General features: G+C 51.6%; 2 protein-coding genes across 3 annotated transcripts in view; both read left to right on the forward strand.

Moving 5' to 3' along the window:
* TNFRSF1B (TNF receptor superfamily member 1B) overlaps positions 1–7,435 on the forward strand; it is a 34,431-nt gene extending 26,996 nt beyond the window's left edge. The window contains exons 9-10 of one of the 2 annotated variants that reach the window (XM_021683452.1): positions 2,622–2,829; positions 5,405–7,435. In XM_021683452.1, coding sequence (XP_021539127.1) covers positions 2,622–2,829; positions 5,405–5,688 — 492 coding nt within the window. In that variant the 3' untranslated portion in view covers positions 5,689–7,435. The remainder of the gene's footprint in view (positions 1–2,621; positions 2,830–5,404) is intronic. The other variant, XM_021683453.1, reaches the window with a different exon arrangement.
* A 9,324-nt stretch (positions 7,436–16,759) lies between these two features.
* VPS13D (vacuolar protein sorting 13 homolog D) overlaps positions 16,760–23,332 on the forward strand; it is a 243,709-nt gene continuing 237,136 nt past the window's right edge. Inside the window, 2 exon segments of the mRNA XM_044914385.1 lie at positions 16,760–16,832; positions 19,881–20,053. Of these exon segments, the coding sequence (XP_044770320.1) occupies positions 19,957–20,053 (97 nt within the window). The 5' untranslated portion in view covers positions 16,760–16,832; positions 19,881–19,956.

The following is a 23,332-nucleotide window of genomic DNA, read 5'->3' on the forward strand; positions in this document are numbered from 1 at the left end:
CGGGAGCTCACTCACTGCACTCACCGCTTAGCCGGGAGCTCACTCACCGCTTAGCCGGGAGCTCACTCACTGCTTAGCCAGGAGCTCACTCTGCTAAGCCGGGAGCCAGCATGGGAGCCACGCCAGGCCTTTCGCCTGCGCCCAGCTGCTGAGTGCTCATGCAGCCCCGTGAGGGAAGTGCTACCACTGATTCCGCGTTACCGGTGAGGAGACAGACTCGGGGCGGTTCAGGGACCCGTGTAAGGTTAGACACCTGGGTGAGTGGCCGAGCCTGGGTTGGGAGCTCAGTGGGAATCTGCAGGCTCTGCCCACTTCCTGCCATGCCGTTCGGCCAAGGCCGACTTTCAGCCCCCAGTAGGGCCTGCCCCCCACAGCCGGGGCCTCCTCCCCGGGGCTGGAGCCTGACCCGGCAGCCCCCATGCGTGGCCCCGTTCTTCCTCGGCTGTCCCTGCGAGGAGGCTGCCTGGTCAGGCTCCAGCCCCGGGGCTGCTGGGGTGGAGAGAGTGGAGACCCAGCGCCTCCTGCCCCCTCGTGCTGCAGAGGTAAACCCCAAGGCATGGCGGGACAGTGACTTCCCTTCGTCTGGAAGAGGCCGGCATACCCACGCGTGTGAGCTCGCCCGCAGTCACTCCACGGATGCACTGCTGCGTGGGCTCATGTTTGTGAGGCGCCGAGCGCGTGCCAGGCACAGTTCTGAGCATTGCTTAGTCTCACAACCAGACTACGACCCAGGCAGTAGGATTATTGCCCCAATTGTCTTGCCGAGGATATTTGGGCTCAGAGGAGTTAAGTAACTTTCCCAAGGTCACACAGCTAATGCGAGTGGCCTGAGACACCAGCCTAAGAGGGCCTCTCTTCACCAGCCCCAGCACGCACAGTAACTGCACCACTCACAGATGTGCACCCCCCTGCAGACAGGTGCGTGGGCACACTTCACACCCCCGCCCCCACCCCTGTATGTACAGATGTGTGGGCGTCATGAGCACACGCGCACACAGACAGACATGGAAGCTGTGGGAATCTGGAGGACCCAGCTGGTGGCTCTGCCAGGGTCTTAGCTTCTGCCCATGGTGGGGCTGGGCTGTGATGGGGGCTGGCTGTCTGGAATCCTGGTTTTTTTGAGTGAGCCTCCTCAGTACTCCCCTCCCAGCCCAAGCAACAGAACTCAGGATGCATCTTCCCCACTCAGAGCCTACTTGAACTTTGCAACTTGTGGCTTTGGAGGGAGGAGGCGGACTGTGACCTTTGGGGGTTTCTGTTCTGTCCAGCCCTAGCCGCGAGCAGAGGAGCAGGATACTGGCCCCAAAAGCCCCTTCTTTGGGGGTAGTGAGAAATGACATTTGGATGCTCCTCCTGTCCCACCTTCTCCTGCCTGTCCAAGCTTGGAGCAGGGGTAGGAGTGCCATCCAAGGGCCAAAGGTTCAGCCTGAACTTGAAATGCCCTCCATCTCTCCAAAGCTGGGGACCATAACCCAGGGAGGCAGGACGCCGAGGGAAGGCAGCATCTCTCTGCTACTTCTGGGCTTTATTGTGCCTCTGCCACAGACCAGACCAGCCGTGTGACAGGGAGCTGGGGACTCACCCTCCCTGGGACTGGGTGGCCTCAAGGGACAGCTTGTAAAATAGATCCTTCAGTCCTGAAGACAGTGGGCTGGCCTCAGGGAATTGAGGGCTGGGGCAGGCTCATCTGTGGGAGAAGCTGTCATAGGCGGGGCTCAGGCCTGGGGGGCTGCGGTGATTGGCCAGAGCACACTTGAAATTGTTGCTCCCTGGGGAGCAGGAGTGAGGCCAAGGGGTCACAGCCTTCCCTGGGGAGGGGGGGCCGACACGCCCCCATCCCTATTGCAAAGGCCTGCCGTCTTGACCCTCACCTCCCCCTTCTGTCCTAGGCTGCATCCCCCTAGCCCTTCATTTGCCTTGGTTCCCATCCCAGCCGGGACCCTCGCGTCCTGCGCAGGGCAGCAAATGAGAACATGGGCCCTTCTGTCTCCTTTTTCATGTAACAAACCCACCGGTGTGTGGTGCTTACTCTGGAACAGGCATTGTTCTGAGCACTTGACAAATATTCAGCCATTTAATCTTACAATAACCCTAGGAGGTCGGTTTTTAATGCTCCCCTGATAGAGGAAAGAAAGGAGGCACAGAAAGGTTAGGTAACTTGTCCAAGGTCACACAGCTAAGTAAGCGATGGAGTCATGATTTGTACCCACATGGTCTTGTGGGTCCAGAGCCCATGCTGTCGGCTGCTAGGCTGGGCCACATCACCCTGTGCTGATGAAGTGGCCTTAGGAAAGTTACTCGCCTTCTCTGGGCCTCTGTTTCCTGATGCAAAATGAGGATGAAAGGCCTGCCCCCCCACCCGGGACTATTTGGTGAACAGGGCCACACGGCCCCCACCCTCTCAGGGTTCACACTCGGGTAGACCAGCCAGAGGCTAATCACAGAAACCATGCAGAATCCCACCGTCCTGAAAGCCCTGAGTGTGGGGAGAACGTGCCGCGTGGGCAGGAGCACGGCGTAAACCGCAGCGCTGATGTAACGGGGTGCGCCTGGTGTGGGAAGGAAGGAAGAGGAAACAGGCCGACCGGCTGACCGCTCTCCGTCCTCTCCTGCCCCTCCAGCCTCACGGGCCTGCTGATAAGGCCCGAGGCACCCCGGGCCCCGAGCAACAGCACCTGCTGACCACCGCCCCCAGCTCCAGCAGCAGCTCCCTGGAGAGCTCAGCCAGCACCGCAGATGGGAGGGCGCCTGCCAGGACCCAGCCGCCGGCAGCAGGCGCGGAGAAGGCCAGTGGGTCCGGGGAGGCCCGCGCCAGCTCCAGCAGCTCAGGTGAGAGGCGGGAGCCCACCTGGCTTCCTTCCCCCTGCTTTCTGTTTCTTCCTGGTTTCTGTCTTGGCTGGCTCCTCCCGGGTCTCCCCTACAGGGCCAGGCCTGAGCTCCCAGCAGGGCATCGGAACAGCTCGTGACTACCCAGCCGCGTCTCCCTACCCCCCCTCGGGTGCAACACGGAGCCACAAACCTCTTTCATTTCTCTGAACCCACCAAATCCTGCCCACCTTTGCCCATGAGGGTTCTTTCCCCAGGAACATCCTTCCTTCTAGGCAATCCCAGCTTGCCCTTTGAGTCCCCGATATCCAGGAAGGGAGTTTTCCTGTATGTTATAATATGTAAATATATAATAATATATTATCACACAGTGATATATAATGTTATATGTTATATAACATATAGCATGTATTATATATTATATATGTTATATGTTATATATAACACACACATATATACAATATGTATATTTTGTATATATATGTTATATAGATTATTACATAATATTAAATATTATAACATTCTCATATTAAAACCTATTTTATTTTACAGATGAGGACACTGAGGCCCAGAGAGGTTGAAGAGTTTGTTCAAGGGCACATAGCTAGTAAACAGAAGAGCCAGGAATACCCCCTGGGCTCTCAGGCTCCAGAGCCCTGGGTAGAAAGCTGGATGAATAAATGGGTGTCTTCAGGGCTCCACTCACTGTGGCCCGTTGCCCAGTCCCTTTGGGCCTGAGGCATCAGGATTGTGGGGACCTCGTGGGTTCTGGAGAAGCCAAGACCCCATTTACACAGAATGCATTTTGCCATGGGCCTGGTCTGTGATGGGGTCACCCGTGGTGAGAAGCTTCAGTGCCCACATTGGAGGGAGGCCCTGCCGGGGTCCGCCCAGAAAGCCTGAGGCTCCCTTGGGTATATCTTGTAGTGACAGGCTCCTTAACTCAGCCTCAGTTTCCTCGTCTGGAGATGAGCATGGCCTCTCCTTGGCAGGGCTACAACATCTTTTCCTACCTGTCACCTGCTTCTAGGACTGCTCCCTCCCTGACTGCCACCTGCACTGAGGTGCCCCACCTCTGTGTCCCCCGCTGTAGCCTGCCCTCATCATTCTGATGTCTTGTCGGTGTCCCCACCCCAGCCTGAGAGCTCCCCCAGGAAGGGACGTAGCCTGTGGTCCTAAACCTTTGTTGAATGAGTGAACGGAACTCCAAATATAAACTTTTGGTCTTTGTCCATCTCTGGGATTCATCTTTCTGCTTTCGTAGCCACATCTCTTCCATGGTCATCCTGGTGCGCCTTCCTCCTTGGCCCAGACGTGGACCCTTGACCATGGCTGCCCACCCCTTCTGCCCTCCGCCCCCTGCTCTCTGTCCCACCCGACTCTCTGGTGTCACCTCTGCTCTTCCCCTCTCTCCTCCCACCCCAACTCCTCTCTCTACTGTGGGAACACATGGCTGTGCCCCCTTGTGGTCCCCCGTCCGTGGTCCCCCATCCGCCCCCGCAGTGTCTCATTCACCATGTGCAAAGGCCACGGTGACTGAGTGACATTTAGGTGCCGTGGGGGCTCAGGGTGGAAATTTCCTTCTGGCCCCATGAGTTCAGCCCTCCCTCCCTCGGCCTCTTTGGGGCTGTTCTGAGCAGAGCAGCTCGCTGGCTCCATCCTGCTTTCAGGCTTCCCTGGAGTTGGAAACAAACGTCCAGCCCTCCCCGTGCACCCCAGACGCCATGCATGTTTGGGTACTGGGCAAGTCCCCCAGTGACAGCAGGAGCAGCTCTCCCTCTTAGAGGGGCTAGCGTGCATCCAGCCCCTTACACTTAGCTCCTCGGCTCATCCAGCATTCAGTCCCTCACCAACTAGTTAGGAAACGCAGGTGCCCACTGGACCGGGCGTGAAGGTGGGCATGAACCCGCCCCAGGCATCCTGGCCTCAGTGATGAGGCCAATCCATCACCCACCCCATTCTGGAATCCCAGATTTATGAAATCAGAGGCAGCCCTGCGCGGAGGAAACAGAGTTGTTGCGAAGGAAGACAATGTCACGGTCAATGTTTCATCTCCATAAGGGAGCAATTTCCAAACCCTTTGATGTTGACTTGGTGGCCAGCAGATAAGGGGCCGCTGACGGAGGAGTCCGGCCTTTTCCTGGTTGGTCCGGCCAGGGCTGCCGAGGCTTCCTGCAGCTACGGGAAGGGAACTCCTCCTGGTTGCTTGACCAGTGTTCTGTAACGTATACTTCCTGTCTCTGCTCACTTCTCTGATTCTTTGCGGGGAGTGTGTTTGGTTCTCCGAGAACCTTCACCTGCTTTATGTAACTGGCTCCTCCCATCTATGGGGTGAGTTGAGCTAGAAATTATTTGACAGATGAGGAAACGGACATGTGAAGGTTAAGTGACTTGCCCGAGGTTACATAGCAGAGCTGGGCTAGAACCATGGCCTCTATCTAGGCTCTTGGCTGGGCGGTCCTCTTGACCCTTTTGTCTTAATGTGTCTCGGGCAGCAGACAGACCAGGAAGACCTCCTCCACTCCAGGACCCCCCACCCCCACTCCCCACTGACCGCCCTCCCCCATCTTCTGTTCAGCAGAGCCTTCCTCTGGTGGCCACGGGACCCAGGTCAACGTCACCTGCATCGTGAATGTGTGCAGTGGTTCCGACCACGGTGCTCAGTGTGCCTCGCGGGCCAGCTACACGACGGGGGACGTGGACGCCAGCCCCTCCGGCTCCCCAGATGACGAGCAGGTCCCCTTCTCCAAGGAAGAATGCCCTTTTCAGTCCCAGCCAGGGGCTCCAGAGACTCTGCTGGAGACCTCAGAGGACAAGCCCCTGCCCCTTGGTGTGCCTGATGCTGGGATGAAGTCCAGTTAGCCAGACTGGCATGAGTCGGGTCTCAGCCGAGGTGGGCTGTTCCTTGGTTCTTCTAGGCCCCCCACCCTCAGGACTCTGGCTCTTTCTGAGCCACATTCCTTTCGTGGCCCGCCACAGCCTCAGCCTTTCTTGTCTGCCGGCAGAAGGGCGAGGCGGGGAGAATGGTGGAAAACTGCTCTTGTCACGGTGTGCGTCCTTCTCAGAAGGCTAGCTGGACCCGGCCGTGCTGGCTGGCCTGGAGCCAGCCCCTGCCGCTCTGAGAGCCGCCCCCCAGCTGGCCCTGTGAGCCCTTATTTTGTTTCTGATCGCTGGGCTCTACCCAGCTCAGGCTTCCTGGGAGGCCCCAGCATCCTGCCTTCCAGCGGGGCCTGCTGGGGAGGAGGGACGCTGCGTGAGTCATCCACGGAGAAGGGGCAGTGGAGAAAGGGGCAGTGCTTGAGCCTGAATGCCGAGACTACAGGATGGTCCCAGCGGGGGCCGGGCTGGGTGGGGGGTGTCATTGATCAGATGGTTCTGGGCAGGGAGGGGGCGGCGATGGCAGCAGGGGTCCCCCCGCCCCCCGTTAGCTGGTACCACCTCCAGATCATGCCTACCAGCTTCACCTCTTGCACCATGGTGGGAAAACCAGCGGGCCCAGCCAGCAACCTGCGTGAGTCCTGCAGTCCGGGCAAGACGGCAAACCTCTAGCCGAAAATCTGCCAACTTTAACGTGGGGCAATTAAAAAACAAACGAAACAAAAAAAACACCACGCAGGCAAACAAGCCAACGAAAGGACAAAGCCAAACTCAAGAGTGCGCTGTTCTCTGCTTTTGACCTTCAGTCCAATTTACCTACAGCTCGGGCCCCTCCTCCCTCCCTCCGGGTTTGGGGTGTCGTTGCGAGGCCACACCTCCTGTCAGGGAATTTCAGGGACTGGGGACGACTGAGGCCCTCAGCCATCTCTCCTCCTACCTCAGCCTGGACCTTCCTCTGCCTCCCGAGGAGGTGCTCCTCTGCCCCTCAACCCCCACCCCCCGCCTGGAGTCCCAGGCCCCAGGGAAGCCACGGGGCCACTTGGGTATTGTGCCTGCCGCGATCTCAAGTGGACGTGGGCTGCTGAGAGCCAGTCTCGTGTCCGTGTGTCTGTCATGTGCTGCCGGTCTGGGTAGCCATGTTGCTGGGTTGAATGGCCTGCCCGAGGCAGCTGGAATCAGCAGTTTTGTCAAGGATTCTTTTCCATTAAAGAGTCATTCCGCTTCCCCCAAACGCATGCCCGGTCCTGCGGACCATGGACGAGTGCAGCCTGGACCGGCTTCTGGAAGGAAGAGGGGACTCCTGGAGAAGCCAGCTGGGTCCCAGGTACTTGGATCCCTTGTTGAAAAAGTCCACTGGACTTGGACCTTGGCAGCTGAACTTTTGGAGGGTAGGAGAGTCCAGCCTTTACCATGAAGAGAAAGTAAAAGCTTCCCTGAAATCAGGATTCCCTTGGAGTCAGGATGTCCCACGGCCTGGCCTGGCGGGGGTCTCCGCCTGTGGGCTCTGCCCGCATTGGACGCCGTGTGGCGATGGAGCGTGTCTGCCCCCTGGTGGACCGCCCTGGGAGGACCTCAGCCTCACTGCTCTTTCCCAGGGCTGCTCTGAATTGGAAGGAGGCCCTTTCTGGATGTGGCCTCAGTTCCCAGGCTTGTGTTGATCCCAAGACAGAGTTTGTACTGTATATACTGGACAGCATTCCTGCTTCTAAATAAACCTTTCGTTTGTTTTACACATTGACTCCTGGCTCTGGCTTTGGGTCTGAGCTGGGGTTTGTCCGTGGTCCCACTTGCTGGCCACCAATGTGTAGGGGGAGATGGAGTCTTGGCCACTGGACTGGCTGGCCAGTGCTGTTCCTGGACGCCAGAAGCTCCCCAGAAGTACAGCTGCACTTGCTGAGAGCCTGGCCACTCCCGCAGGCCCGGAATCACCCTCATCACAGGCCCTGTCACTCAGTGTCATCGGCTCCTGGGGTGAACTGGGGTCTCTGCAGATCTGCTTGTTCACATGCAGCCCCCCTCCTCACTTAGGGGAGTGAGACTCTGGCCTCCAGGAGCCTCCAGTCTGGTGACACCTGCGAGGCCCATCACAGCGTGCTCAGAGGAGCGTGGGGGTGGGGGGCAGCTCCGGGAGTACGGAGGAGGGCCCCGCGGGCACAGCCAGGGGATGGTTCCGGATGTGAGGGGCAGTTTTGCAGAATGACTGCAGGCAAAGGGAGTTCCTGTAAAGGCCAGGAGGGGAGAGAGGCCCTGGCCCTTGAATTCACTAAGCCAGCTCCTGGGTCAGTCACCCCCTTTTCCTGGGTCACAGTCACTCCCGCTGCACTACCCTCTTCATTCTTGGTGGTCTCCTGGACCCCCTCTCCTCCCATAGCCCTGCCCTCTACCCTACCCATTCCCTAGAGCAGGCTCGGCCACGTACAGAGCCACATAGTACGTGTTTTAGACTTGGGCGCTCTGGCGGTCTCTATGACATCTACCCGACCCTGCTGCTGAGGCAGGACACAGACACAGACAACCATCAAGGAATGAGGGTCTGGAGTGTTTTCCACACCACCCGGCAATTCCCCAGTTCTCCGTAGACACCGACGAGACGCCCTGCAAAGTGCACTCCATTCTGATGCTCTCTACCTGGCGGGAGCACCGGACCCCACAGGTGAGGGGCTCAGTCCCACAAATCCCGCCCCCCACTTCAGACACCAGTCACCAGTCCAAGTGGTCACCTGTGCTTCGGACGGATAGGCTGTAAATCAGAGGTTCCCATGACCCCCCTCCTTGGGTTCAGTTAATTTGCTAGAGCAGCCCACAGAACTCAGGAGACCAGTTTACTCACTAGATTACCGGTTTCTTTTCTTTTTTCTTTTTTTTTTTAAAGATTTTATTTATTTATTTGACAGAGAGAGAGAGAGAGAGCACAAGTAGGCAAAGAAGCAGGCAGATGGAGAGGGAGAAGCAGGCTCCCCGCAGAGCAGGGAGCCCGATGCGGGACTCGATCCCAGGACACTGGGATCATGACCTGAGCCGAAGGCAGCCGCTTAACCGACTGAGCCACCCAGGCGCCCTAGATTACCGGTTTCTTACAAAGGCTGTAACTCGGACTCAGGAACGGCCAACTGGAAGAGATGCATAAGGCAAGGTTTCTGTGGGAATGGGCTCGAGCTTCCATGGCCCCCTGCATCTGCCACCCTCCCGGCTCCTTCACGTGGCCACCAACGCGGAAGCCTGCCTGGACCCTGTCCTTTTGGGTCTTTAGGGAGGCTTCATTACACGGGCAAGGTTGATGAAATCATTGGCCACTGGTGATTGATTCAATCTCTAGCCCCTCTCCCCAGGCCAGAGGTAGAGGTGAGGGGTTCCTGCCTTCTGATCCCATGGTTGGTTTCCCTGGCAACCAGCCCCCATGCTCAGCGGCTTTCCTCCAGTCACCTTAGTAACATATACTCAGCTGTGGTTGAAAGGCGCTTGTCGTGAATAGCAAGACACTCCTTTGACCTTTATGGCTCAAGCTGTTTCCAGAACTGAGGACACAAGGCCAAATATTGGAACAAAAGATGCTCCCATTGCTCTGATCACTTAGGAAATTTGAAGCATTTTAGGGGCTGTGAGTCAGAAACCTGACGAAGACCAAATACGTATTATAAACCACAATATTATAAACCACAATATCAGGAACGCCTAGGTGACTTAGATGGTTAGGTGTCTGCCTTCGGCTCGGGTTGTGATCCGGGGGTCCTGGGATTGAGCCCCGTGGCGGGCTTCCTGCTCAGGGGGGAGTCTACTTCTCCCTCTCCCTCTGCCTCTCCCCCAGCTTGTGCTCTCTCTGCCTGTCTCTCTCTCAAATGAATAAATTAAAAAAAAAATTTTTTTTTAAGATGTTATTTATTTATTTGACAGAGAGAGACAGAGAAAGAGGGAACACAAGCAGGGGGAGTGGGAGAGGGAGAAGCAGGCTTCCCGCGGAGCAGGGAGCCCGATGCAGGGCTCGATCCCAGGACCCTGGGATCATGACCTGAGCTGAAGGCAGATGCTTAACAACTGAGCCACCCAGGTGCCCCAATAAAAAAAAAAATCTTAAAAAAAAAAAAAAGAATTAAACCACAATATCAGAGGGGGTAAATTTGGAGCAACTGAGGGCAGCCACCTGCCTGATGGGGTAACCAGTCAAAATGGGCCACATACAGCCCCTCCTGCCTCTTTCTTTTTTAACCACGATGGAGCAAGTGGTTTGTCTGAAGCAGGGCCAGTGTGGGGTGAAGGGTGTGGGGGGCATGGTGACTGTGATCCTTTTCTGTCCAATCTTCATGCCGTCATCATTGCTAAGGGGTACTCTGATGCACTAGCACAGAAGTCAAGACTTGGGGGCCCCCCCAAAACCCATGTGTCCAGGTGTGACCACTTCCTGGGTGACCTGGGTCGGGGGGGTTAATTAACTTCTCTGTGCCTCAGCCTCCTGATCTGTTAAAATAGGATTAAAATCGTACTTCCCTCAGAGCGAGGGGTAACTTGAGTTACTGCCTGTAAAATGTTTAGAACGATGCCTGGCATGTAGTAAGTGCTCAGTAAACGTTAGTTGCTATTTTGTGTGTAGGTAGGTTCTGGGGATGCAAGAGGCCGGGACAGCTAAGGTCCTTGTCCAGAGCTGACACGCGAGGACGGACTGTGTAAAGGAATAGATACAGGCCATGCTGGGTGATGGGAAGTGCTAAGAAAAAGAAAGCAGCAGCAGGGACAGAGGGGTGGGGGTGCTGCTGGCTTGCGGGGTGGGCTGAGGAAAGCTGCTTTGAGGAGCGGAGGCCTTGGTGAAGGGAGGGCAGTACAGCCCTGGGACTCGGGTTGGGGCAGGACGTGAGGTTGTGAGGACGGCTTCAGAAGCCACTGGAAAGGATGTTGGGTTTTATGTTCTAGTGCATAGGAGAGGTCCAGGGAGTGTGAGAAGTTCCTTAAGTTGCCTGGTCTAAGAGTTGGGAAACTGAGCTTCGATTTTTTTTTTAAGATTTTATTTATTTTTAAAATTTTTATTCTTTTTAGATTTTATTTATTTATTTGAGAGAGAGAGTGAGAGAGAGCCTGAACAGGGTGAAGGGCAGAGGGAGAAGCAGACTTCCCGCCGAGCAGGGAGCCTGATGCGGGGCTCAATCCCAGGACCCTGGGATCATGACCTGAGCCGAAGGCAGACGCTTAACCGACTGAGCCACCCAGGTGCCCCAAGATTTTGTTTATTTTATTTGAGAGAGAGAGAGCACAAGCAGGGAGAGTGGCAGGCAGAGGGAGAGGGACAAGCCGACTTGCCACTGAATGCAGAGCCCAACACGGGGCTCGATCCCAGGACCCTGGGATCATGACCTGAGCTGAAACCAAGAGTCAGATGCTGTAACTGACTGTGTCACCCAGGCGCCCGATGAGCTTCAATTATTTTATCTCCATTATTGCCTTAGGAGATAGGCCAAGTACCCATTATCCCTGCTCTGCAGAGGAGGACAACTTGGGGCAGGGCCAGAGGTTTGACACTTACCTAGAGTCAAGTCGGGAGGACAGCCTGTTCCCTGTGGGAGGCTCTTGATAACCACCTCCTTAGAATTTCACAAGAAAGTCAACAAAGCCTGGGTTTAAAGGGCAAGGACTCTCTCCTTCTCCTGGGACAAAAGCCAGCAAGCAGGGCAGATCCAGGAAGCCAGGAGGTTGAGCTGAGAGGCTGCTTGGGGCAAAGCTAACAGTGAGGAGTCCCGGGATCGTGTCCTAGCTTCCGGAGGTGCCTGCAGTGTGAACCTAAGTCAGCCGCTGTCCCTGCCGGGAGCTCAGAACCTCCATCGGTAAGATGAGGGGGCTGGCCCTGAGCTGTGGTCCATCCTTGTCCTTCTTCCCACAGGGCTGTCTGCATTTTCTTCTTCTTCTTTTTTTTTTTTAATGATTTTATTTATTCATTTGAGAGTGCAAGAAAGAGAGAGCATGAGGGGGGTGAGGGGCAGAGGGAGAAGCAGACTCTCCACTGAGCAGGGACCCTGACGTAGGGCTCCATCCCGGGACCCCAGGAACATGACCTGAGCCAAAGGCGGACGCTTAACCGACTGAGTCACCCAGGCGCCCCAGTCTGTCTGCATTTTCACAAGAGACTCTGGACCCAGGCTGTCAAATATAGTAGCCACTAGGCGTGTGTGGCTATTGAGACCTGAGTGTAGCTAGTCCAAACTGAGATGTGTGAACTACATCTCAATGCAGAATACTGAATTTTGAAGACTTAGTACAAAACATATATATATATATAAAATATCTCATTAGTAATTTTTATATTGATTGTGTATTGACATAATATTTTGGAGATGTTGCTAAATAAATTATTAACATTCATTTTACCTATTTCTTTTCACTCTAATGTGGATACTAGAACATTTGGAATTATGGATGTGAAATGCTTTGTAGTTCTATCAGATGGTTAAATGCCTTCAAGGTTCGATGAAATTAGTTTATAATTAAAATTGCACACACACCCCCCAGGGGTGCCTGGGTGGTTCAGTGGGTTGAGCGTCTGACTCTGGGATTTTGGCTCAAGTTGTGATCTTGGAATCGTGAGATTGAGCCCCAAGCCGGGCTCTGTGCTGGGCATGGAGCCTGCTTAGGATTCTCTCTCTACCTCTCCCTCTGTCCTTCCCCCCGCCTCCTTATGCGCTCTCTCTCTCAAAAAAAAATTGCAACTCCCCCGACCTCTGAGATCCCTACCTCCCCTATGGGACTCTTACAGTCCTTATCACCTGCTCCAATATTGTATAATTTATGTCTCTGTTAATTTATTGCTTACAGTCTGCTCCTCTTGCGAGAGCATGAGCTCCAGTAAGGCAGAGTTTTGCTATTTTGCTCAATGATGTAGCCCCAAGTGCATGGAATAGTGCCAGGCACATAGTAGGTGCTCAATAAATGGTGAACGAATGGATGAATGTAGGCATAGGAAATATGGGGGTTCCGCTGTCACCAAATCTTCTAATTTTTCTAGAAAACTCCAAATACAGATTTTCATATATAATCTCCAGCTTTTAAAAAGATTTTATTTATTTATTTTGGAGAGAGTGCAAGCAAGGGAGAGAGGCAGAGGGAAAGGGAGAGAGAGAGAATCTCTCAAGAAGACTCCCTGTTGACATGGAGCCTGATGTGGGGCTCGATCTTACAACTCCTAGATCATGACCTGAGCCGAAATCAAGAGTCAGACTCCCAACTGACTGAGCCACCCAGGCGCCTTAATCTCCAGCTTTTTAAATGTTGTAATTCTAATTCTTTTAAAGCATTGTGTGGGCCAAAAGAAACATTTCTGTAACATCCAGCCCTCTCTGGTCTAGAGGATTCTGGAGGCTGATACACACTAGGCCAGGTGAGGAACGGTCTATTGGAGGGAGTGCCAAGCAGGCCCCTCAAATCTGGCCTGTCCCAGAAAACTTGCCCCTTGTGGGCCAACGTGGATCTAAGGGTCTCTCGTGGGTGGTGATTAAGGACATCCCCAATCTTGTGCAGCCCCTCACCTGTGGTATGTCTGTAGCCTGTAGCTTCAGCCGTCGTAGCATGGGTGGGGACCAACAGAGGACTTTCCCTGTGGCCAACATAACCCTTCCTCTTTTTTTTTTTTTTAAAGATTTTATTTATTTATTTGACAGAGACAGAGACAGCGAGAGCAGGAACACAAGCAGGGGGAGTGGGAGAGGGAGAAGCAGGCTTCCCCGCTGAGCAGGGAGCCCGATGCGGGGCTCGATCCCAGGACCCTGGGATCATGACCTGAGCCGAAGGCAGACGCTTAACCGACTGAGCCACCCAGGCGCCCCAATAACCCTTCCTCTTGGCCAGGCCAACATTTGACCTCTCTGTCCCCTAGGTCCCCCATAACAGCAATAAATTTTGCTCTAATGGTTGAAGACAGACAGCTCAGGGCAGTGGGCTGGTGCAGGAAGGGCTGGGGGCTGTATTGGAGGGGGCTGCAGGCTTGCAGCAGAGTCCGGACTCTCCTACGGTCTCTCTGCATGATCTTAAGTAAGCCCCTTCCCTTTTCTTGTCCTCGGTTTTCCCTTCTGTACAGTGAGGGCTTGGAACCAGCTCTGCATCTCCAAACCCATCACCTGGGTGGCTGGGTCCCCCTGCAGACTCACTGAATTAGAATTCGGGAGGGGGGCAGGTCTTCTTATTGAGACCTCTCCTGGCCACCAATCTAAAACGGTACCCTCCTCCTTCCTACCTTGTTCCCCTGTGTTATCTTCCTCTTCGGTGCCTATAACCATCTGGTTCACTCTATATTTCATGCTGATTTTGCTTTTTGCCACCCTCTCCTTCCCTGCTGGTCTGTAAGTCCCATGAAGGCAGGGATTTTTTTTTTTTTCTCAGTACCAAATTTTTTTTTATTAACATAATGTATTATTTGTTTCAGGGGTACAGGTCTTTGACTCATCAGTCTTAGACAATTCACAGTGCTCACCATAGCACATACCCTCCCCAGTGTCCATCACCCAGCCACCCCATCCTTCCCACCCCGCAAGGCATGGATTTTTTTTAAATATCACCTTTATTGAGGAATAATTGACAGAAAACACAATTTAGCAATTTTAAGTGCACACTTCAATGAATTGTGACAACTGTATACAGCCTTGTGACCACCACAACAATCAGGATATAGAAGTGACATCACCCCAAAAAGTTCCCTCATGCCCCTTTTATTTTAAAATTTTTTTCTTAAGTAATCTTTTTTTTTTTAAGATTTTTTATTTATTCATTTGAGACACAGAGATACAGAGAGAGAGAGCATGACCAGGGGGAGAGGCAAAGGGAGAGGGAGAAGCAGACTCCCCGCTGAGCCAAGAACCCGATGTGGGGTCAATCCCAGGACCCCGGGATCATGACCTGAGCCGAAGGCAGATGCTTAACCATCGGAGCCACCCAGGCGCCCTCTTAAGGAATCTTCAAGGGGGGCTTGAACTCACAACCCTGAGATCAGGAGTCACCTGCTCTAACACTGAGCCAGCCAGGTGCCCCCCTTGTGCCTCTCCTTAGGCAGTCTCCTCCCTCCAGACCTGGTCCCTAGCAACCCTGATCTGCTTGTGCTGTTCTAGGTTGGTCTTTTCTGGAACATCATAGAAATGGAATCACTGCAGTGTGTGGTCTTTTGTGGTCTGGCTTTTTACACAAAGCTAATACTTTCGAGGTTCCTCCAAGACGCTGCCTGTACTGACAGTTTGTTCCTTTTTACTGCTGAGTAGTATTCTATCGTATGGGCACATGACAGTCTGTTTATCCATTCTACTGATGGGCATTTTGATTATTTCACTAACAGTCAAAATAGTTTTTGACTGCTATGAAGAAAGCTGCTGTGAACATTCCTGTATGTCTTTGCATGCACCGTGATTTCATTTCTCTTGGGTAAATATGTAGTAGGAGGATTGCTGTCTGGTAAATGTACCTTCACAGATTCCAAAGCGAGGGACCAAAGACTTCCAGTAATACTAGTTGAATGAATGGTGTCCTTGCATTTGCATTTTTAATAAACTCCCCAGGTATAGCCTGGTGTTTCTGTGCGAGAAGATCTGGACTCTGAGATCCTTCAGCTCTAATGGGCTCCTTCCCTTCTGCCTTCCATCTGTGGAGTCTGAGGTTTTATACCCAAACCTCAGCCCCTGAGTGGACCGAGGATTGAGATTCTGATAGGTTGTTCCCGCCTCAGAGGAACTCAGGCCTTGCCAGGAATGTTCCACCCACAGTCACCTTCATTAGCTTAGCATTACGAGAGCTGATAATTATTATGGTAAATACACTATTGCAACCTTGCCATCATGCCTCCTTGATATCTTTTGACTTTTTATGAGCCTGAGGTCTTCTCCCTGTCCTTCTGGGGCTAAGGCAAGATGACGTGCTCATTTGCTCATTTATGTATAGCACCTTTACATTCTTCCTTCATTCATGTATAGCACCTTTAAATGAGTCTTTTCTGTGCTAGGCAATGTCTAGGTGCTGGAGAGGCATCTGTGAAAAAGATAAAATCACTGCTTTCAGGGAACTTTCAGGCTGGAGAAAGGTGACAAGGCAAGTATAAACAAGTAAGATAATTTCAAGTAACATTAAGGTCTGTGAAGAAAATACAACTGGGTGATGGCCGAAGGGAACTTTAGATAAAATGGCAGGGAAATGCTCTCTGAGGTGGAATATTTGAAACCGGAAGGAATTGACTGTAGGACTATACAAAGTTGCTCTGTAGCCACCAGCTACATAAGGTTATGGAGCACTTGAACTGGGGCTGGTTTGTATTGAGATGTGCTGTAAGTGTAAAAAACACACTCAATTTCAAAAACTTAGTATAAAGAACCCTAAAATATCTCATTGATTCTTTTTTTTTTTTCTGTTGGCTACAGGTTGAGATGATCATATTTTGGACATACTGAATTAAATGAAATACATTATTTATTTTTACCTTTTTCTTCTTTAAAAACGTACCAAGTAGTAAATTAAAAATTACGATGTGTCTTGTATGTGTGGCTTGTATTATAGTTCTACTGGACAGCAGGGATCTCAGGGGGGAAAAGCATCCTAAGTAGAGAGAATGGCAAAAGCACAGTGTCCTGAGGTGGGAACTGAGGGATGCTGGGGGCAGTGAGCCAGAGAGAGTGGCAGAAATAGGAATGGACCAAATCCAGTAGGATCTTGGTGTTGATTCTGTAAGGAGGTGGATTTTAATTCAAGCATAAGGGGGAAGCCGTTTTAAGCAAGGAAGTGGCTTGGTCTGAATTATGTTTTAGCAGACCCCTGTGGCTACTGAGTGGGGAACCCACTGTGGGTGGGCCAGATGGAGGAAGAATCCTGGGTTCCAACACTGTCGAAGCCACACGAATTTGTGGCCCTGCCCTCCCCTGGGACTCAGGCTCCTCCCAGCCCGGTAGGCTAGGGGGCTCCGTCGGCGGTTCTCCCGCTCCAGCAGCAGCCTCCGCGGGCGGCCGCCGGCGGCAGGGGGCGCCTCCTCGATGACTCGGCGCTCGGCTGGCCAGGCTCCGGCGCGTCTCCCGCTCGATTGGTCGGGTCGGGGCGGGCCGGAGCGCCGCTGGCCAGCGCCATTGAGGAGCCGGGAGAGGAAGCGCCGCGCAGTGCCGGGCTAGGCGGGTGGCCCGGGACACAGACAGGTACGGGCCGAGGCGGGGCGGCGCCGGGCGGCGGACAGGGTCGGAGACTGCAGGTGGGCCACGGGCACGTTGTCTGTCGCCCCGGCTCCGCTTCGGACCCGGGGCCCGGGCCTGCCTGAGGGGAGCGCGCCGCTGGGAGCCAGGCGTCCGGCCCTCTCGCTGTCTGAGCTCCTCCGGGGGCTCTGGGGCGTCCGCGCTCCCGACGGCCCCGAGCCCGCCGCCTTCATGGGGACCCCCCTGCATCCAAGCCCCCGCGGGCACCCCAGGGACTGACAGGCTGGGAGCTGCCTGGCTTCTCGGCACCCCGGCGGCGTCCTTGTCCTGGGAGCCCGAGTCCCCACCGGACCCGGCACCCTTTCCGGGGTCCCGCAGCCTGGTGCCGGGGGACTGGGGGCGGTGTCAACCCGCGTCTCCCCGCGTGAGCCGCGGTCTCGTGAGGGACCCCAGTGTGCGAGCCCCCGTACCTCACGCCCAAGAATCGGGGCGCTGGTCAGTTCTCCAGAGTGTTTTAACCACCCGCCAGCCTTCTGGGGTCACGGTCTGGGATGGGGACATCAGGCCTCAAACCACCCTTTACCCCCGCTCCCCGGGGTCACGCCTAAGCTGAATCCCTGCTTTCAGGTGCGGAACCCCAGCCACCAGGCGCAGTTTTCTCCGGCCTTTATCTGGGAGGTGGGGTCTCCGTTCCCTGGAGTCCACCGGGTGGAGGAAGGGCTGTGGGACCCTCGCCTTCAGGGCAGTCCCATTCCTGTGGGGCCCGAGGCCTGGCACCCGCCCCCTCTGGTCCCTTATTCTCCCCGGCTCCCACAGCGCTCAGGCCCGGCCGGCTTGGGGAGCAGCGCCCTGGTCCCTTTGCCAGTCCTTCCTACTCCCGGCTTTGGCCGCCCCTCGAGGGAGGGGCCTGGCTCAAGGTCATGCCCGGCTGTCTGCCCGCCCGTGGGCTGAGCACTGATCCCCCGTGTCACCTACCCCACTGATTAGGGGAGGTCAGGTGCGAATTGGTGCCAGGCGGCTGCCTGGAAGCCCTGGTGGACCCAAGTGTAAACACTTTGGGATTCTAGCCAGTCTGGGGGCCCTTCCTGACACCTGATTCCTTAAGGGAATCCTTGAAGTGGCTTCAAGCCTGGATTAGATGCTTAGCTGAGCTAATAGATTCTTTCAGGCTTGAGTCTTAATTTACTGACCAGGGCATTTACAGTTCTTCTCACCCCATCTTTTCCTTAATCTGTATTTTGCATTCTTCCACCTTCAGGGGAGGTAGGTTAGGGCCTGATCTTGTGTGCAAACTGACAGTTGTTTCCCTCTACTGGGAGAGTATTTGTAGTTGGCACTTCAGAGAGAGTTTGTTGGCATTTTAGGGGTGAAGTCAATGGCATTAACTTCAAAAATAAAGAGGACTCTGATTTTGGCTCCCTGCCTAAGTGTGTTTGGAGTCTACATAGTAATACTAGAATAAGTCAGGTTCACATTTTGTTTTCACAGATTTACTTGTTTGACGTTATAATATACAGATGTTTCTTTTACCAGACTGTTAAACATTTCTTATTTTTAAGAATTTGTTCTTGTAACCTCTCCTTTAAATAAATGTATCCAGTAGTCTCTAGCAAATTCTTAGTTTTACACAAAATATGGCTTAAAAAAATCTTTGGAAAGAAATCAGTATTTCATCAAATGCTGTTTATTTACTTGTTTATTTTTACTGTCACTGATAGCAAATAAAAATGAATCTTGCTGGAAGTGCAAGACACTGTTGACAAAAGTTGGTCTCTCCTGGAGGTTCAGTTAACTCTTAACAGGGCCTTGTGTTTTGGGTCTTTGTTGGGTGGTAGCCTTTCATTTGGGATAAGTGTATCTTCTGGCACTAAGATGAATCACTGGGGGTGGGGCAGAGTGCCTGAAAAGGATCCTGAAAGGGCTGGTTCCAAGTGGGACACATGCCATAGCAAATCTGGAGTGTCCAGCATGGTGGGCTGGTGTCTGATGTGCTTGGCCCAGAGCAAGATTTGGAAGTCACAGTTCTAACTGGGATCTGCCAGCTAGCTGAGCAATTTCAGAACACATTTAAACTTTTATGTCTCAAGTTCCCTCACGTTAACTTTTTACAATACTAAAAGTAACCCGTATATTTTTTGCAGTGCTAATAAACACAGTTTTCTTATAGGTAATGGTAAAGCAGTACTGAATGTAAATACTGTAGCTGGAACCAGAGAATTTCTTGTATTTGTATTACTAAGATAGTATTACTAAGATTGTATTACTGACTAAGATAGTTCATTGTATCAGCATCATCTGGTGCCTGGGTTCCTGTAATGCAGTTCCGGAACATTTAAGAAGGGTGATAAACCCCCGCCTTCTCCCTTTCATTTATGCTATTTTATGAATGATCTTGATGGACAAATTTGCACAGTTGAATTAGGGAAGGCTTAAAGAGGATCATTGTAGAATATGAAGTTCATTGAAATCTCTTAGGACATTTTCGCCTTAATCTAGGACAGGGTTTTTCTTTCTTTTTGTTTTTGTTTTTTTTTTTAAGGACAAGGTTTTTCAACCTCGGCCCTCTTGACATTTGGGCTGGATGATTCTTTGCCATGGAGGAGCTGTCTTGTGCATTGTAGGATGTTTAGCTGTTTCCATGGTCTCTACTCACAAAATACTGGTAGCGGCCCCCAGTCATGATAATAAAAAATGTGTCTAGACATTGCCCAGTTACACTTGGATGAGCACCTCTGACCAGGACAGTCTAATGCCAAGGTGAATTACTAAAGGCAAGCAGTTTCATGATCAGTTACATCGAAAGGATAGACAACTTGGAATTATAGGTATGTTTTGGTATATTTTAAGTGACCATTCCTTGTAGCTGTGTCAGAACGTAGATGTGTTAGTTTGATCCTCTGCTAACAAGGCATCTTACAGTGCTGGTCACCCCATCTTTTCTTAAATCTATGCTTTGCATTCGTCCACCTTTAGGGAAGGTAGAGTAGGAAATCAGCTTAGAAAAGCATCTGGTTTTCTGTTGATTTCCTTTTTTTTTTCCTTTTTCTTTCATAGATTCTTCTATGACCATGAGAGAGAGAAGTAAAGAATGACCCATGATTTTTAAACACCTTATCTTGAGGATATAGTCATGTTGGAAGGTCTTGTAGCCTGGGTTCTCAATACCTATCTGGGAAAATACGTCAGTAACCTGAACACTGATCAGCTGTCTGTTGCGCTTCTGAAAGGTGAGTACATGTATCTCTTTTTGGTAAAGAATTTCAATTTTTTTAATATTCATTTTGTTGCACTGGGAATGGTAAAACATAATGCCCAGACGGCTTTGTACTAAGTATGTGTAAAAGGAAATACGTTCTCCCCCATGACGCTGATTATTATTACGGGGTAACTTAAGTATGTAGCTGTATTGCTATGGATTTTAGGGAACTATTAAATATTAAAAAGAAAAAGACTATACTGCTGGTGACTGTGCTTTATCCCAGTTAATTTTTTAGCTTTATGAAGCTTTATGGAGGTGGCCATGATGTAATGACAGTGGCGTTGGCTTTGGCTTCAAATCCTGTTGTGTTACTCATTAGCTATGTGAACAAGCGATTGAAATTCCGAGCCTTAGTTTCTTTAGAAAAAGCAGGTAAGGGGCACCTGGGTGGCTCAGACGGTTAAGCATCTGCCTTTGGCTCAGGTCATGATCCCAGGGTCGTGGGATCGAGCCCCACATTGGGCTCCCTGCTCAGTGGGGAGTCTGCTTCTCCCTCTCCCTCTGCCTCTCCCCCTACTCATGCTCTCTCTACTCTCTCTCTCAAATAAATAAATAAAATCTTAGGGATGCCTAGGTGGCTCAGTCATTAAGCGTCTGCCTTCGGCTCAGGTCATGATCCCGGGGTCCTGGGATCGAACCCCGCGTTGGGCTCCCTGCTTGGCGGGAAGCGTGCTTCTCCCTCTCCCACTCCCCCTGCTTGTGTTCCCTCTTCCACTGTGTCTCTGTCAAATAAATAAAAAATAAAATCTTAAAAAAAAAAAAAAGAAGCTTTTAAAAATAAATAAAAAAAATCTTAAATAAATAAAATCTTAAAGGAAAAAAAAAAAGAAAAAGCGGATAATATACCTCTCCAGGGTTGCTGTAAGGCTCAAATGGATCAAATGGAATGACATTTAAAGCTCCTGTCCTGCTGGTGTATAAGAGACACCAAGTTGAAGCTTTAAAATATGTTACTGTGGGGTCTTTGATAGAATAAAGCTTGAGACACTTCAGCCTTTACAGGCCTATCCTTGGTAAATGCCTATACGTGATTTAATGCAGTGCAGGGAACTGGTGTGAGGATTGGAAAACCGCTTTTTTTTTTTTTTCCCTTCTCCTTGTTTTAATGTAAGTCCTCTTTGCTCAGCTCAAAATGGAATGCTTGAACAAATCTAGAGAAAGGAGGTAGTCTGCAAGCAGGTAGCAGCCCAGAAAATGGAAAGGAGATCTCAGGTACGGCTGGAAGCTCACCTTCCTGGGGGTGTGGGTTTTGGCAAGTAGACCAGGACAGGTTAGTGGAGATGGCACTGGTTCAGATTGTGGTGGAGTCTGTGAGAATAGGGTGCCCATGGCTCACTTGTCCCCAGAAATATTGTTTCCAGGTTTTTCTGACCCATCTAAACCAGTAAAAGGATTGTGGCAGCCATAGGCTGTTGGGAGCTCTCCGCTCGCCCCTCCAACTCTCCTCCTTTCATTGGAAACAGAAGTAGGTCTTTTCTTCATCTCTAACTTCTGTCCTGACCTTCCCCTCCTGTCCTTAGAAGGGAGCTGCTAAGTGCAAGGTGAAAGCGACCAGTCTGCCGGGGAAGAGGGTGTGTTCAAAGGACGAAGGTAGTGTCAAGGTTACCTCTTTGGTCACTTACTGAAGTTCTCATACATGCTGTGAAGCTACCCAGGTCGCACAGGGCAGGTGTCAGGGCCGAGAAAGGGAACTGCAGACCATAACCTTGTTAATAAAAGAGCTAGCTCTTTCAAGAGTGATATGGTAAGAGGATGTTTACCAAAGAAATGAATAAATAGGAATTTGTGTTATCCGATATATCATGGACTCTATACTAAACAGATTTCTAATCTGTTTTAGAATGTATCTCATAATGACAACTGTGTGTATCTCTCTGATGCTTCAAAGTGCTTTTCTGTGCTTCCTGTTTAAAAAATACTCTCTTTGCAGAATAGAAAAATAATGTTTCTTTCATAGCCAGTTGGTAGTGTGGTGCCCCATCCTTATGGATTCAAAGCATACCACAATGCTTGGCTAGGAAAGTGTTGGAGCAGTGAACATTGCAGTTATAGTTAAGCAGTGTTTGGAGGCAGAGGGTCCTGTATAGGCATAAGAAAGTTATTTCAGTCCATCTGCAGATATTTAGTGTCTGAGATGCTCTGGGAGATGCCAAGAAGACGGGGATAGTGGCCAAGAGTATGAATTTTATAGCCAGACTGTTTTTTTGTTTGTTTGTTTGGTTTCACAGAAAGAGAGAGAAAGAGAAAGGAGGGGTGGTGGTGGTGGTGGTCGTGGTGCAGACGGAGAGAGGATCTTAAGCAGGCTCAACAGCCAGTGCAGAGCCCAACTTGGGGCTTGATCTCATGACCCTGAGATCATGACCTGAGCCGATATCAAAGAGTCAGAGGCTTAATTGACTGAGCCACCCAGGTGCCCTAGTCAGACTGGTTTTGAATCCCATTTACCATTAACTTGGGCACATTATTCCAGTTCTTTGTGAACTCTCAAATTCTTCCTTTCTGCAAGTTGGAGAGAATATTAACTGTCTCATAAGGTTCTGAGGACTAGAATTAATGTAGGTCAGAGAGCTTAGAACCGTTCTGGGCAGATAGTGGGCCCTCACTCAGTCATCATCCCCCGTTGTCATGATCATCAGCATATGATTGGCTTGGGTTGGACTTCAGGGGTGCACACATACTAAAAGTAATAAAAACGCAAAGTAGTATACAAGTAGTTGAAAGAGAGAGAACTTGTATATGATTTTATTTGTTCAGTCTCTCAGCAAACACCAGTGAGCGCCTGCTTTGGGTACGGCTCTGTGTTAGGGACTGATAACAAAAAAGGGGGGACAGTAGAAGATACCAGGAGCTCAGGCATAGGGTCTGAGCCTGGTCTCACCACCTAACAGCTGTTTGTGACTGTGAGCAAGTTACTTAAGCCTCCTCTTGCCACTTGAGATCAAACAGACCTGGTACGAACTCTAGGACTACCACCTATCAGCTCGGTGACTTTTTTATTTTTTTGGAAGATTATTTATTTATTTATTTGTTTGACAGAGAGAGAGAGAGAGCACAAGCAGGGGGAGCAGCAGAGGGAGCTGCAGGGGAGAGGGAGAAGCAGACTCCCTGCTGAGCAGGGAGCCCGATACGGGGCTCGATCCCAGGACCCCGGGATCATGACCTGAGCCGAAGGCAGACGCTTAACTGACTGAGCCACCCGGGCATCCTACCTCTGTGATTTTTAAGCAGATTGCTTACCTCTACACCT

Source organism: Neomonachus schauinslandi, chromosome 4 (genome assembly GCF_002201575.2).
Source record: "Neomonachus schauinslandi chromosome 4, ASM220157v2, whole genome shotgun sequence".
Classification (NCBI taxonomy): Eukaryota; Metazoa; Chordata; class Mammalia; order Carnivora; family Phocidae; genus Neomonachus; species Neomonachus schauinslandi.